We start from the raw sequence: 14,006 nt of genomic DNA, 5'->3' as shown, positions 1-14,006 counted from the left end.
GGTCATCAGAAGACAAATATTTGGCTGTGATTGTACGGAGGGAACTACTTTGCGTCGATTGTATCCTTGACCACATTAAGTTATTTTAAATATCTTGCGCTCGCTGTGTGTATGCAATACAGCAGGCGTCCAAGCTAGCGAGACAGTTCAGAGAGTATGTCCGATATGTTATGCATCAACCGACGCACTTTGAACTCAATCAATTCTCTGAAAAGTGCATCCTTCGGAGTGCTTGGGTCATTGCATGCGGTGTGTGGAGTGAACAGAGCCATCTGTCCATCGTCTTGCGGATCGAAGCTGCATATATATTGCGCATCGTATCACCTCTGCCTCCACAAACGTATAACCACGCACCAGTCGATCATGGCGACCTCCTCTTCCCTAGATACTCAGATTTCTGCTTGAACGAGTACCGCACCCCAAACGTCCGTCCTTCCTATCCGCGCGGCGCAGCGCCACGGGCACGATGTCCTTCGCTCGCTCGATGTGTCGTAAGTCGCGGAAGGCGAACCAGTGGAGGCTAGGATGGTCCAACAGGCGCCACAAATTCGGTATCTGGAGGCGCCCCTGGAGGAGAGTCGGAATATCTGCGGGCGGAAGATGTTGGTGCATACACTCGATGGGGAACCGCGGGGTCTGGCCAACATGCGCTTACGGACGAGCTGGCACTTGGTGGGCGCACCGCCGCGATTTTCGGAACGGTGGCATCGTATAGCTGAGTTCGCGAAAGTACGCGTCAGCGCAATGAAGCACGCTAAGGAGACGACGCACTGAGATCGAAGGGCACAACCCGACTAGCTCCGGCCAGCAACTCGAAGAATGCCACGCTCTCAGTGTAAACTGGCCCTGTCATCTCTTGCTCGTCGGTGAACGAAGTGCGGTCCAGACCCTCCGAGTAGAACTAGAAGGCCGCTCTGTCGAGCTTCACGAAATGCTCGTGCCTTTGTAAGCCCACGATCTCGACCTTGCGTGCTTCCGACACACTGACCCTGGTATCGTCAACATCAGGTTTGCTTTGACCGATTTCGGGGCGGATGGGGGTTTGACTGTCGCACCAGTATCTCGCAGTCGCCATGAAGTGTGGAGAGGTCACATCGACAGCGCCCCCTGTGCTTATTATTTAGTCAAATGAGTCAGAGCATAGTCTTGGAAGGGTGCCGACCAAGACCTATTTACCTAAGTACCGAGAAGCTATGTTGCGTTCCTTGCTCTCGCCCGCAGAGGTGTCCCATCGCGCCTTGTTCTAGTCGAAGACAATACCTTGACTCCAACGTCCCGCTATTCCTATTGCCTATCTTGCGGCTTGACCAGATTGATTTTAACGTCAAGATCCGGAAACGAGCTCTCCAAGCCGATGCAATGGGTGTCGGATGACTTATTTAGATACATAGCGAAGGTCAGAGGCGAGGGACTTTAGGGACTCAGGGATCGCGCAAGACACAATGGGTGGGCAGTGGTGGCTGACAGTGGCTGACTCCGATGAGCCGCGTCCCGCTCCTCCGACCCCCGATAGGTATCGGGCAGCCACCGTACATATGTAGTACTGTAACATGAGTACAGTACAGTACTATCATGTATTCAGCGGTCATGCTCTCTTAACTCCTCGACAGTCGGGGTGGACAACGTCGCCGACATGTCTACAGGACACCGGAGCGACAGCAAAACCTCAATGACCATCAGCCCCGAGGTCGGTCAAGTCCAACCTCATATTGTACTATTCACCGCCGAACGGCTCTGTCCCCTATAGTGGTGAACACGGACGAGGCCAGGCGGATGGAAAGTTGGGTGCCGGAAGAGCGCGAGGTGGAGCTCAAGGACATACAGGGGCGCGAAAACGCTGGCAAGCTCGACACCGCGGGCTTCCAGACCTTTACGGGCGCACCCGACCATACCTCCTTCACCGACGAGCAGGAGATCAAGAAGAAGTACTACACGGAGAGCGTAGCCCTCATTAAGCTCTTGACAGGAGCCAATCGCGTCGTACCCTTCGCTCACAGTGTGTCCTCTCCCTGTCATGCTTCACCGCGCGTACTAACATACGACGCCGCCGCCCGGAGAACGCGACGACGCGCCGACCAAGCGCCAGCCCGTCCCGCAAGTGCACGTCGACCAGACCCCGCAGTCCGCCGTCGAGCGCGTGCACCGACACCTCCCGCCCGCGGACGTCCCAGCTCTCCTCCAGAGGTGCTTCCAAGTCCTGAATCTTTGGCGCCCGCTGGACCATCCCGCCCTCGACTGGCCGCTCGCGCTCTGCGACTTCCGGAGCATCGATCATGCGAAGGATATCGTGCCCGTGGCGTTGCGCTACCCGACAGGGAGGGCCAGACGTACGGCGTGCGGTACTCGCCCCAGCAGAAGTGGAGCTATTTGAGGAAGATGAGGCCGGACGAGTTCGTTTTGATCAAGTGGTGAGTGGTTCTGCGTGTGTGAGGACAAGACTGATGTGATACCTGATATGTGTGCAGCTTCGACTCGCAGGATGATGGGAAGACGGCGCTGTTCACTCCGCACACTGCGTTCAACGACCCGAGCACTCCGAAAGATGCGCCGTTCAGGGAGTCGATTGAGCTCAGGATGTTAGTGTTCTACTAAGCAGGTTATAACCCGTCGGTGCAATGCCTACCGTACAGACTCAACACCGGTCCATTTCTCTAAGCTTCTTCGGCGTATTGGGTTCCAGGTACGTGTTCCTGTCGCGCCTCTGACCTCCTATTCACTGTGGGTTTCACTGCTGCTATGCAAAAGAGGGTTTACCTTTAGGACACGACGATGCATATGATACACCTCAAACATGTCACACGGCATAGTGTGGATCACAGTTTGGGTGTCTCAGTTCTAGGCTGCGCTGAGATATGGTGCATAAAAGCAAGACCTCACGCAAGGTGAGCGCTGGTTGCTAAGCAATTGGTGAAACTCGTAAGTAAGTGAGTATCGTTATGGGTGGCCACCGGTTGGCTCCGTTGTGATCGTACGCAGTCACAGTCAGCGCAATTGGACTGCACCTGGAGTCTTCGTCGTCTAAGTAGCCGCCACATAGTTCATCAGGCCAGATCGCCCCCATTATTCTATGTGTCGGAGACTATCGCATGCAGATATGGACTTGCACGAGTCCACGGCGTTAACTTTACGTATGCAACGGTTCATCGTGGAATGGCTGTGGGACAGCGAGACGCTCAGCGCTCAGCGCTCGAATTAGACGTTGGCAGTGCACAAGCAGTACTTACTCTGTGCAGTAGACTTCGGAACTTCTGTCCACACGTGTCGTTACTTGAATCTTATTTAAAGGAGCATGCGGGCGATAGGAATGTTACTCTTAGTTCTCTCCGTACAGTTCGCCCACTTCGACAACCGACATCGAGAATGACATCGCATCCCAATGAACTGACTGCCTGGAATGTCTATGCGAATCAGCTCTTGATGCTTGGTCACGGCTATCCCCTATGGGACCCTCGCCCTATCAACTGCAGACCTGGGGTGCAGATTGGTGATGTCGGATACATCAGTAATGGCGCTTTCATTCGTCTGTTCAATGCTATGGCGAGCGAGGACGATGCCCTGAATGCTCAGCGTGGTGTGCCCAACAATCACAACCCATTCACCATGGGGAACAGAGCTGCGGTGATGGATGTACCGGATGCGATCGTGGCGGGCACACTATGCAGCAAAACTATTCGGCAGCTGGGTGGGAAGATCGAGGGTCAAGTGTGAGTACGGTACATCGTGTCATGCTATAAATCTTTTCCCATTAATTTTGCAGACTGAACTCGGGGGCGTCGGTTGCCTTCGAGTGTACTGATGAACAAGGTGCCGTATTGGTCTTGACGGATGCGGCTCATAGGCAACAGTTGCCTAGTCGGAGGATGATGAACTATCTGAAGCAAAACATTAGAGAATGGTATACCTTCGCGACCTCAGACGAGGTCGACTTGCCTTTGCAGAAAGAAGACATCGTATTTGTCTTCGGTTTCGTCAAGACTACACAGTGGGCAGTAGCATCCTATGTCGAGGGTGGCAGGTCGGCAAGATTCTCATTCAACGGTGGATACGGATCCGCACAAGCCAGCATTTCCGCCTTCGCGACCGTCGGAAATTCAAGAGCACCAGCACATAACTGGGGCCCGAAGCATCAAGCGGGGCCCCCGCTCCCGCCGCAGCCCGGCCCGAGCTCTAGGAGAAGGGCACGTTCTGGGAGGCATAATGAGCCTGTGGCAGGTAAGCTCCACCGTACATCGAAGTATCGCTAGCATTGATCAGTTCCAGGGCCGAGCGCAGATACCCAGGGCTCGGAGGCGGATCAGTGTGTTTTCCTGCAATATTACAAGATGAAATACAGGTTGGGCCTTTGGCCGACTGTGATGAGAGGCGCAGCAGGATACGATGAATTACCACGAGGCCCAGACGATCCTTCCACAGGAGGGCCGGCAGGAACTCATGATGACGTCTCCATGATGGACGATGAGTTCGTCGAGCAGCTACCTGGGCATAAGGTACACGTCAATTGTTGGTTAGTCTGTATCGCATCGAGCTGACCCAGTGAGGTCAGACGTATGATCCGGCTGACGACATTCTTGACTATATCCTGAAGGTGCATCCGTCGGATAGCTTTCGAAAAGCACTGCATGACTCACCTCGTGGCATTGGTATGATCGCAGACACCAGATGCAACCATGGCCGTTGCCACCGACTCTGACATTGTCCGGTTATGTAGAGTAGGTCACTTTTTTGGTCGAGTCAAGGCTTGTGCACTAACACATTTCATTTCGAAGAAACACAACTGTGACATACCGAATGACATACCTGCGTTCCTTGACAACGTCCGCCCTATTGTCGATATTAACGAAGACGGACGTTAGTGCTACTGCTTACTTGGTGAATGCTAGCATACTGATGTCGTCTGTCAGTCGGCATACTGTACTTCGAGGATGAAGCGGTGCCCGCGGTCGATCCAGGCGAACTACAAAAGGCTGAAGAACCGACGACTGAGCCAATGCGCCATGAAGCTCAACCTGAGGACGATACTCCACATGCTCCAGGAGACGACGATTTCTTAGACTACCCTGAAGAACCGGAATCACGCAAGCAGGATGCTACTGCCGTGCTTGATCATCAAGCAGGCGGCATAACCGCCCTTGCATATTCCAATGACGGCCGTCTCCTTGCAAGTGGATCGGACGACGCCTTCATCGAAATCTGGAACGTCAACACCCAACAGCGTATCCGTACATGCGAAGGGCACACACAGTCAATCTCATCGCTGGCGTTCTCGCCGGACGGTAGAGAGTTGGTCTCTGGATCAGATGACGGGCTCGCCATAGTCTGGTCAACCCGCACTGGCGAGAGGCGATTCGACTTGGCCGATCATGCGAACGATATCTACTTCGTCGCATACTCGCCAGACGGCACTATCATCGCTACTTCATCGGTTGACTGCACGATCAGACTCTGGAATGCACGCACCGGTCAGCGAATGGCCGTGCTCGAGGGGCATGGCGCACTCGTCATGCTGGTCTCCTTCTCTTCCGACGGACGACTCCTTGCGTCCGCGAGTGCTGACTTCACGGCGTGCGTATGGCATGTGCGCACGGGCCAAGAAGTGTCGAAACTGAGGGGACACACTGGTGTTGTCTACTCGCTGGCGTTCGCCCCAGACAACCGTCGTCTTGTCACCGCGGCCGAGGATGGCACGGCGCGCATCTGGAAGGCAGACACCGGAGAAGAGCTTGTCACCCTGCGCGAGCATTCAGGCCCCGTCTGGGCCGCTGTATTCTCGGATGACGGACAGAAAGTGATCAGTGGGGCCAGCGACGGAACGGTGAAAGTCTGCGACTCATTTGGCGGAGAGCTTCTCCTGTCGCTAGAGACCGGAGATATGTTGGTCAACGCGGTCGCGTTCTCATCCGACGGCAGTCGCGTCTGCGCCAGCGCGGAGGACAATTCGATACGCGTCTGGAGTACCATGTCAGGGCAGCAACTCACCACGCTGACTGGGCATGAGGACAAGATCACTCACTTGAAGTTCTCGCCGGACGGCAAGCGCATTGTTTCATCGTCTGACGATGGCATGCTACGGCTGTGGGACTTGGAGCGCATGGGCGTGCAACCAGGGATAGCCGTTTGAACTGTAGTGCGGAGCCACGACTGTTGAGGTGAACGATTGTACATAGTCACGTCTGGTGTGCGTCTTTTACTGGCCAGTTATTGTGTACGTATGTACTTGAAACTTCTTCAGTAGAGCAAACATTACCCTGCCATAGCAAGAGTACGCACAGAGTTGTCGTCGCTTGGTTGGACATTTTTATATTATACTTCCTCTATAGCCGGTGGTAGAAAGTGAACGCCAAGTTCGATTTACTTGCCAATGATCATGCAGCCACTTTCCCACTTTGCAGATGACCAAACTGTATTATCGGTCACTGATGTCAGTAGGCAGCATCAGAGAACAGGTGGTGCTCACACAACCTCAGGCTGTAGACATGCAGCAAAAAAATACTTAAGTAGTCAATATCTGCGCAGTTCAGTGACAGATATCGAGTGTAGAACGTCGACTCGTCGGAGTGACTACAGTAGTGGCTCAACGAGAAGAATTACTGACTCCGATCGAAATCGTACGAATCTCTGAACAGACCCGTTATTAGTTTAGAACGCCTCCTGAATTCTGAATAACCGGGTCCGTGCCAGGTCAGTTCAACTCTCATGAGCTCGACCGACTTGCCAACTTTCATCATGCAATGGTCTGCTGATACATCTCTGGATCATATGTTGTGCAAACGACGCACGACGCCAAGTTGCTCGTCTGAATTTCTTTCTGGCGAATATGAATGGCTTGTGTCTCTTGAATTGGTGGCCATGTGCTCCGCTGAGGGCCTCAGTAGTCTTATGTCCATGTCATGCCAATGGTGAGTAGTACCTATTGATATGCTTTGGCCGTGACCACTTACGAATCATTCTAGGATCGCGATTGTGGTCCCTGCGTATATGAAATCATCTGCTAAGTTACAGTCTACCATTGCATGCCCAGCGGCGCAGCGGCGCAGCGATCGTTCCGAAAGTTGCGACTTTCAAGTGTTTCGTACATCTTTCCCCACCGGTGGATTCGACAGGCACAGCATTCCCGGGTTTCACTGACGCCTTCGGTCGGAGTGTGGCACTGGCTAGCCAATGGTCTCACTAGTCTATTCGACCCAAGAGCTGGGAGGAAAGACAGTGACAACCTGCCATTGGTGACAACCGCGGGAACAGTAGCTTACGCGGAATGCGTGTATGGGTGCGTTACCTCTTGCCGTATCATTCCTATGAGTCTCGATGAGTGTTCGAAGGGCCTTGGCCTTTTACACCTTCCCACCATGCGTCGACGCATCGTGAATAGCGCCATTTGGATCGTGGCATGAACGTCAATTGCGCTGTGATGTTTGCAGGATTCTTGACATGTCCATTAGGCGCATCAGCTCGGACAATGGCGTTCTCTACGAGCAGTGGGAAGCCTCGTCGGTACACTCATCAAAATAGACTGTCTGGCGCTCAGCCACAAGGTCGTTTCACCAGGATGTCCTCCACATGTGTGTAGGCGTAACCACATACGCCGCCGACGCAGAGTTGTCTCAGCCATGCATCATGACAGTGTCACTCATGTGTCTGCAGTCCTCGAGCGACGTCTTCGGAGTGTTATGCCTGAGTATGATATGCACAGCATCTCGTCCTTTGTGGCACTCCCTTCGCCATAGTGGTCTCCGTGCGCCCGATGCTGACTGTTGTTATACACAGGGCGTACTCAGGCGCAGCGCAGTGAGTGCATGTCTCCCTCCCAACGGAATGAAGCCTTCCAGTGAGGTGTGGACATCGCGAGGAGGTTACTGCAGAGAGACTTCGGCCACTTTAGGCAACAACGTGGTCAGTGGTGTGAACTCCGTCTGCGGGTAGCAGGCGCAGATGGGCTTCCAGACCAACGATCTCCGTTCCTGGCACGCTTTCTGACAAGCATTTCGCAGAGGCCGCAGTCGGTGGTTGCCGTTGTCCGACAGAGCTGTTGCAATCTATCGTACGTGGGCGCTTGGTCTAATTATACAGGTCTGAACAACTTCGCATAGGATTGACAGGCCCCGAGGAGGTAATAATCTGATACGGTTGCGAAGCTGCAGCGGAGGCAATGCGATTGGATGCTACAATCCCGAGCTGAGTGGTTGCACAGGTCGGAAGCATATAAGGCTGGTCCTGCGCCCTTATCCGAGCCGGGCAACGCTGAAGACCTCGCAGGTGCTCAGTCTCTTTTCATCTGTTCTCGCCGGGCGTGAACACCATTGTCTTCGCTTTTACTTATCTTGCCTTCGTTCGCCCCGCCCACTCTTTCAATATGCCCTCCGCCACCGCTTCGGCATCTGCGGCACATGCCTCGTCCACTTCGACGGCGAGCAAAACCACAACAGCAGCGCCCCCTGAACTAGATGCTGAACCTTTCTTCCGCGAGATAGACATCATCCTCATCGGTGTCGCTGGCTTCTTCATTCTTCTAGCGTTGCCCAGAGCAATCGCCCGTTTCAAGCACCTCTCCGAGTGGTTTGCTGGATGTTTCTTCCGTTCAGTCCAGCTTGAAGGTTCTTCTCGTCGCCCACGCAGAGCTAGAAGCAATGGCTCCTCCTTCCAGGAGAAGCCCGCTGACGCGAACGCCGAGGAGCAGTCGATCTCCGTCTACTCGAACGTCGACCTCACGTTCTCTCCCGATCTCGAGTCGCCAAAAAATCCGCCGCCGTACATACCTGCGTGGACCTCCATCTTCCCGACTGTCAACGGTATCCTCGAGACGAAGATCAGGCCTGGATACTCGCTGTGGAAGGTCCTCCTCATGGTTGGGTACATGGTGGCGATGATGTACGCGGCATTGTTCGAAGTGAACTTGTTCACGAGTCCGGCGCGTCTTGGCTTCCTCCCCGTCAGCCAGCTGCCCATTATCTATATCATGGCCACAAAGAACAACGTCTTCGGGGCGCTCATCGGACAAGGATACGAGAAGGTATGTCCCGCCGCTTCTGCTGAAAATCCTTCACTGAGTTCGTACATGTCCCAGTTGAACTGGATTCACCGCTACGTTGGCCGCGTCGCAGTCTTGGCGATCAATCTGCATGCGCTGGCATATTGTAAGTGTTGAGTACGACAGGCTCATGAAAGCGTCACTGAATGTCCTTGCCCAGTCGCCAAATGGGCCAACGAGCCTGGAGGTGTCGCCGCGCACATGGAGACCAACCACGTATGGGGCTGCGTCGCCATGGGCTGCATGGATATCCTGTGGCTTTTCTCCATTAGTGCTGTGCGGCAGATGTACTACCACTTGTTCTTCGTGACGCATTCCATCGCTGCTGTCGTTCTGCTCATTGCTGTGAGTACTCGTATAATGACGGGCACGCGTTCCTCCCTGACGACGCGTTCCACAGGTGTGTTACCACGAGGACTTCGCCATTCCCTACGTTGCAATCGTTGCGGCCTTCTACGGACTCGACCGTGTCCTGCGATTGGTTCAGACGCGCATCGTGAACGCCGAGCTTCGCCCGATCCCGGAGCTCGGAATGACGCGCATTGAGATTCCTTCCGTCAACGCTGGATGGCGCGCAGGTCAGCATGTTCGCATCCGTGTCCTGTCCTCGGGCATGGGCCTTCTGGGCTGGATGGAGAGTCACCCGTTCACTATCGCCAGCGTTAGCAAGGTGCGCAGTCTCTCTCCTGTCGTCACCCTATCTGCCCTCAGCTTATCGCTACGTCTCCCACCTCATGTTTGCAGCACCCCAACGAAGAAGGCCTCGTTCTCATGGTCAAGAAGGCAGGAGATTGGACTGCCAAGCTGTTCGACGTCGCCCAGCGCACGGAGTATCGCGAAGTAGGCGGCCCAACCCGGAACATCAAGGTTATGCTCAATGGGCCTTACGGTAAGTTCCGCATGGGGACGACTCGTGTCGCCGGCGGTAACATGAAATACTGACTGCGTTTTCTAGGTGGACCGGGGCACGCGATTGTCACCAGCTTCTCGGGCGCCATGCTCGTCGCTGGCGGTAGTGGAATTACCTACGCGCTGTCGACGGTACAGGAACTCGTCTCCAAGGGCGCAGAGGGTGCGAGTCGCACGCGCGTCGTCGAGCTCGTCTGGTGCATCACCGACCCATGTGAGTGACGTCCGCTCTATCTCCTCAACCCGCTCAACTCCGCCTCTGACACCGTCAAATCACAGCTGCACTGGTCCCCTTCCTCCCGATCTTCAGCACCATGCTCGACGAGACGCGGGGCACGTACACGTCCCTGCACATCTCGGTGCACTACACGCGGGCGATTGTCTCCGACGAGGCGATGAAGATGTTCGAGCGGCTCCCGCTGGGGGTGACACTCACACCCGGCCGTCCGCGCCTGCAGAAGGCCCTCGAGGGTGTTGTGGACCGCACTGCGGCGTCACGCGGCGTGGAGGACCGTCTCACGGGTGTCGTCGTAGGTGTGTGCGGGCCCATGGCGCTGGGAGAGCAGGTCGGCCAGGTCGTCCGGAGGTTGGACAGCGAGAGGCGGAGTGCTGTCAACGGCGTGGAACTGCATGAGGAGTAAGTGTTCGTTCTCATTGTAGCGGCCACGCGCTAACGACCTGCTCTCGATAGAATCTTTGGCTGGTAATTGCAGCCCTTCTGGTAAATGCACGCCACAGTGCGTGCCTACTAGAATATCACATCCCTACCCTCTCGTCCCTTCTGTAAGTTAATGCTCCGCACTATGGGCCTGCCAGCTGGGCTGTGTAGTACGGACATCCCTACCCCTCACCATCGCCGCCAAATGTGCGTTCCTACTACCTACTGTCGTTCCCCCTGTTCTAGAGTGTCTGCGTGCGCGTGTACGATTAGGTTGTAGCTTCTTGCGGCTTCCACTGTATCGCATAGCCATATGTGGCCGTAATTCTAGGTGTCCTGCACCGTGTTGTACTATCCTGTGCTCTGACACTGGAATGATATGGACGATGCCTATACCCATGCCACGCTGTGCGCGGACACATGCTGCGGCCGGTCGGTGTTACAGCATAACGATCTGCGGATGAAACGGAAGAACGAGCGATGGTGCTGCAACATTCCCTTGTACGTGTGGACCACTCGGTTTCGAGAGACATGGTACAGTCACGGACCCTAACAGCCCAGCGTATGCCTTCATAGTCGCGATTGGTATAATACAGTATACGTGGTATACGCGGATCCTCCCGATTAGGCTCCTCAGCTTACAACTAAAGCTACACAACGAATAACAACAGCGGACAACGAGAGGGAAGGATAGTTCCGAAGTAGCCTTCATGCAATGATGCATCCGTCAGGCATCTTTGGCAGCCCGTCCCCGCCTATGTCCAGACCTGGTGGTAGCGGCGCCATAATTTCCGCAGGCGGTGAACCGTGGCTCTGCATCTGCAAATTTTCACAGTGGTCAGGAACACCACACAGTGCTTGAGTGACATGCATACTTCTGTCATGAGCTTGACGACTTGCGAGCCCTTCTCCGGATCCGAGTCCGAGTACGTGGGATCATCGAATATCGTGATCAACTTGCTGACAGTGGAGTACTGGGCATTGTATCGCTTCTTGTCATCGGCGGAGAGCGTGCTATCATGCTCTTTCATGTAGGCTGGGAACTACAGGGAATGGAGACCTGTCAGCCTGTGGTAGGTTGAGTGAGAGCGTGAGGACGAACGCACCTTGTCATGCAGCTCCTTCAGCGGCTCGTACAGTATCTCTTTGCTCATGAGCTCGGTCATCATGTTCTCGAGGACCTTCTGCAACTCGTCTGCCTCTCCTGGGTCCAGGCCATCGAGGTTGTCGCCTAGCTGGGCCATGAGATCGTCGACGGAGCTCTCGGGACCGTCCTACGTAGCGTCGTTGAGTTACTATCGTCGGTTGCGACCTGGTTCGCGGGGACATACCTTCAAGTTCGACTCGCTCTCCTTCAACTTCTCCATCGCTTTCCGGATACTCGCCTCGAACGAGTCTTGCGGTGGTGGGGCCGCGCCCCCACTTCCGGAAGACTCAGTGGGATCCGTCGCTCCTGCAGATTGACTGTCCACGTCCAAAGCACCGTTCATACTCTCGACGAACATCTTCTCCCACGCAGCATGGAGAGCCTCTTGCCGCTGCTTTTCGTCCGTATTCTGTCCGCCCTCGGCACTCTGCCCCTCAGTATTCGAACCCTCTGCCTGCGGACCGTCGCCTGTCGCGATCTCGCGCATGAGCGACTCCATGCCTTGGGTCAGCTCGCGCATGAAATCTTCATCCAAGCCGAGCGAGTCGAGTGAACTTGGTTGGGTATTCGAGGCGGTCGACGCAGCCGTCAAGCTTGGCGTTGCGCCCGCAGAGGCAGCCTGCTTTTGCGTCGTTCCTTTTGGCTGAAACTGCTCGAGAACATCTGTGATCTGTTCAGTGAGATTATGGTCGCGTTCAGGCTGCAGCGAGGAGCGTACCGTCGAGATCGTCGAGGTCATCGTCGTCGATGCGAGGCTGCTTTTGCGACGAAGACATATCGTTTACACCAAGAAGAAAACGGATGGGTGAACAAGAGTGCTGAGGACGAGCTTAGTAGAATCACACGCGTTGTATGAATTAGTTGGTACGCGTCGATGTTCGCGCAGGGGTCCGAGAAACACGGGATTGCTGTGTCACAGCTCGTCATGTCACACCATCGTCACGCTCCTACAAGCGCAAGGCCTTGTCACGGAGCGACCGCGGAGGCGAAAGGTCAACATCAACTGCGAGTTACTTTCCTCGTTCATCTTGTATTCTGTGTATTACTGCCCAACTAGAGAGGACCGACCCGGTGTATCCAGCGACAAGAGTTTATCAACACCATATTGACCCAGATCGTTAGGACGCTAACAGAATCCGTTTCCGGACTGGCGCAGTACGCAGTTGCAGCGGGCGGCCAAGGGCGTTTGGTTTGCTTCCCCTCCGCCATCCTCACCCATGGACGCGACAAAACTTGGGAAGCCTCCTGATCTTGGGTCGGGCTCAGGCTCCTCTCTTCCTTTCCCTGTCCTATTGCTTTCCGGTCTGGCAACTGTGGCTGCAACGGCAGTATCTGCGACGTCAATATGTCTGCATCTGAAGAATTATCGCAAACCGATTCTGCAAAGGTACATACATCTACTCCAAAGAAGCAGTGTGAAAATGTACTCAGAGGTCTGCAGACAGGTCGTCCGGATCATGCTCATGGTCCCAATATACGCCATTGCGTCGTTTATCTCCTTGTTCTCGCTTCAAGCCGCTTTCTTCATCGACGTAGTCCGGGATATCTATGAGGTAAGCAATCGTTCAATCCATTAGCAGTGGACGTACTCTTGGGGGAAACTGTCGCAATACTGTGATGAGGGGAAGGGCGCCGCCGCTACAACTTGAGGAGGCAATCTGTCACATACCGTTACCTCACTACTGTCCACAGATCCCCAGTGGATGCTGGTTCCCGAGATGTCTGGACAGTAGGATGTAAAGGCTTGTGTGTCTGCTCTTCGCGCGCCGTCCCCTTCGCTGTGATTGGAAAGCGGCGGTGCAGAGGTTTCACCGAGCTCGGGGCGCAGACAGGGAGCCTACAGCTTCGTTGACATAGTAGTGAAGATGCTTCACCACTCAGGCTCCCCTGGCTTGTATCGATACCATGAGACTCCCAGCATAGTCTGCCCATGCTAAGCCTATCCCAAACCCAACAGTTCTTCATGCTCGGACTTGACGTGCGTAGAGTATGGACCGTGGAGAGGTGATGCTTCTTCAGTATCCCTTGTCCACTCAGCCTCGCTAGTCGGGTCACAGGCGCGAGTGTTACTCTTAGTATGGAACATTCTTTGTGAAGGTTGTGAAAGGGGAGGTCCAGATTGCAGAGCTTGCATACCTCTTCGTTGACAAACTGCTCATTGTCGTTGCGATATCAACTGCCATGAGCATGGTTATCAGATAACCTCGAGAAGTCCTACTTTGGTCGTATGAGAATGCCGCACGTTGTTCAATACTGACCTGATATTGGTG

At 54.6% G+C, this 14,006-nt stretch overlaps 6 protein-coding genes across 6 annotated transcripts; 3 read left to right on the top strand and 3 right to left on the bottom strand.

The window, feature by feature from the left end:
• Positions 1-169: 169 nt before the first annotated feature.
• On the bottom strand, positions 170-1,326 carry B0H18DRAFT_682404 (uncharacterized protein). The gene is made up of 5 exons (XM_048039145.1): positions 1,177-1,326; positions 989-1,112; positions 772-901; positions 355-715; positions 170-297 (listed from the first exon to the last, which is right to left on the bottom strand). The coding sequence occupies exons 1-4, from the start codon at positions 1,230-1,232 to the stop codon at positions 390-392; spliced, it is 636 nt and encodes a 211-aa protein (XP_047888742.1). The 5' UTR covers positions 1,233-1,326; the 3' UTR covers positions 170-297; positions 355-389.
• Positions 1,327-3,319: 1,993 nt separating this feature from the next.
• On the top strand, positions 3,320-6,382 carry B0H18DRAFT_1032432 (WD40-repeat-containing domain protein). Its single transcript, XM_048030119.1, has 7 exons — positions 3,320-3,704; positions 3,758-4,212; positions 4,261-4,487; positions 4,544-4,585; positions 4,653-4,709; positions 4,767-4,848; positions 4,902-6,382. Exons 1-7 carry the CDS (start codon positions 3,361-3,363, stop codon positions 6,116-6,118), a joined length of 2,424 nt encoding a protein of 807 aa, XP_047888741.1. The 5' UTR covers positions 3,320-3,360; the 3' UTR covers positions 6,119-6,382.
• A 1,965-nt stretch (positions 6,383-8,347) lies between these two features.
• Positions 8,348-10,572, top strand: B0H18DRAFT_883174 (incomplete iron reductase; the record flags this gene model as incomplete). The annotated part of the gene is made up of 7 exons (XM_048040957.1): positions 8,348-9,004; positions 9,059-9,128; positions 9,183-9,367; positions 9,423-9,692; positions 9,767-9,911; positions 9,978-10,145; positions 10,211-10,572. The coding sequence occupies 7 exons, from the start codon at positions 8,348-8,350 to the stop codon at positions 10,570-10,572; spliced, it is 1,857 nt and encodes a 618-aa protein (XP_047888740.1).
• B0H18DRAFT_1032425 (uncharacterized protein) lies at positions 10,546-11,036 on the bottom strand. Its single transcript, XM_048030118.1, has one exon. The coding sequence runs from the start codon at positions 10,987-10,989 to the stop codon at positions 10,720-10,722; it is 270 nt and encodes an 89-aa protein (XP_047888739.1). The 5' UTR covers positions 10,990-11,036; the 3' UTR covers positions 10,546-10,719.
• A 38-nt stretch (positions 11,037-11,074) lies between these two features.
• B0H18DRAFT_1032423 (Pex19 protein family-domain-containing protein) lies at positions 11,075-12,617 on the bottom strand. Its single transcript, XM_048030117.1, has 5 exons — positions 12,455-12,617; positions 11,921-12,399; positions 11,696-11,863; positions 11,465-11,632; positions 11,075-11,408 (listed from the first exon to the last, which is right to left on the bottom strand). Exons 1-5 carry the CDS (start codon positions 12,510-12,512, stop codon positions 11,298-11,300), a joined length of 984 nt encoding a protein of 327 aa, XP_047888738.1. The 5' UTR covers positions 12,513-12,617; the 3' UTR covers positions 11,075-11,297.
• A 111-nt stretch (positions 12,618-12,728) lies between these two features.
• B0H18DRAFT_1032422 (organic solute transporter Ostalpha-domain-containing protein) lies at positions 12,729-13,994 on the top strand. The gene is made up of 3 exons (XM_048030116.1): positions 12,729-13,123; positions 13,178-13,289; positions 13,694-13,994. Exons 1-3 carry the CDS (start codon positions 12,954-12,956, stop codon positions 13,742-13,744), a joined length of 333 nt encoding a protein of 110 aa, XP_047888737.1. The 5' UTR covers positions 12,729-12,953; the 3' UTR covers positions 13,745-13,994.
• Positions 13,995-14,006: the final 12 nt, after the last annotated feature.

This window comes from Fomitopsis serialis (genome assembly GCF_022376445.1).
Source record: "Fomitopsis serialis strain Sig1Antser10 chromosome Unknown B0H18scaffold_93, whole genome shotgun sequence".
NCBI lineage: Eukaryota > Fungi > Basidiomycota > Agaricomycetes > Polyporales > Fomitopsidaceae > Fomitopsis > Fomitopsis serialis.
The sequence above is the reverse complement of the archived record's forward strand: the minus strand, read 5'-3'. Positions and strand labels throughout refer to the sequence as shown.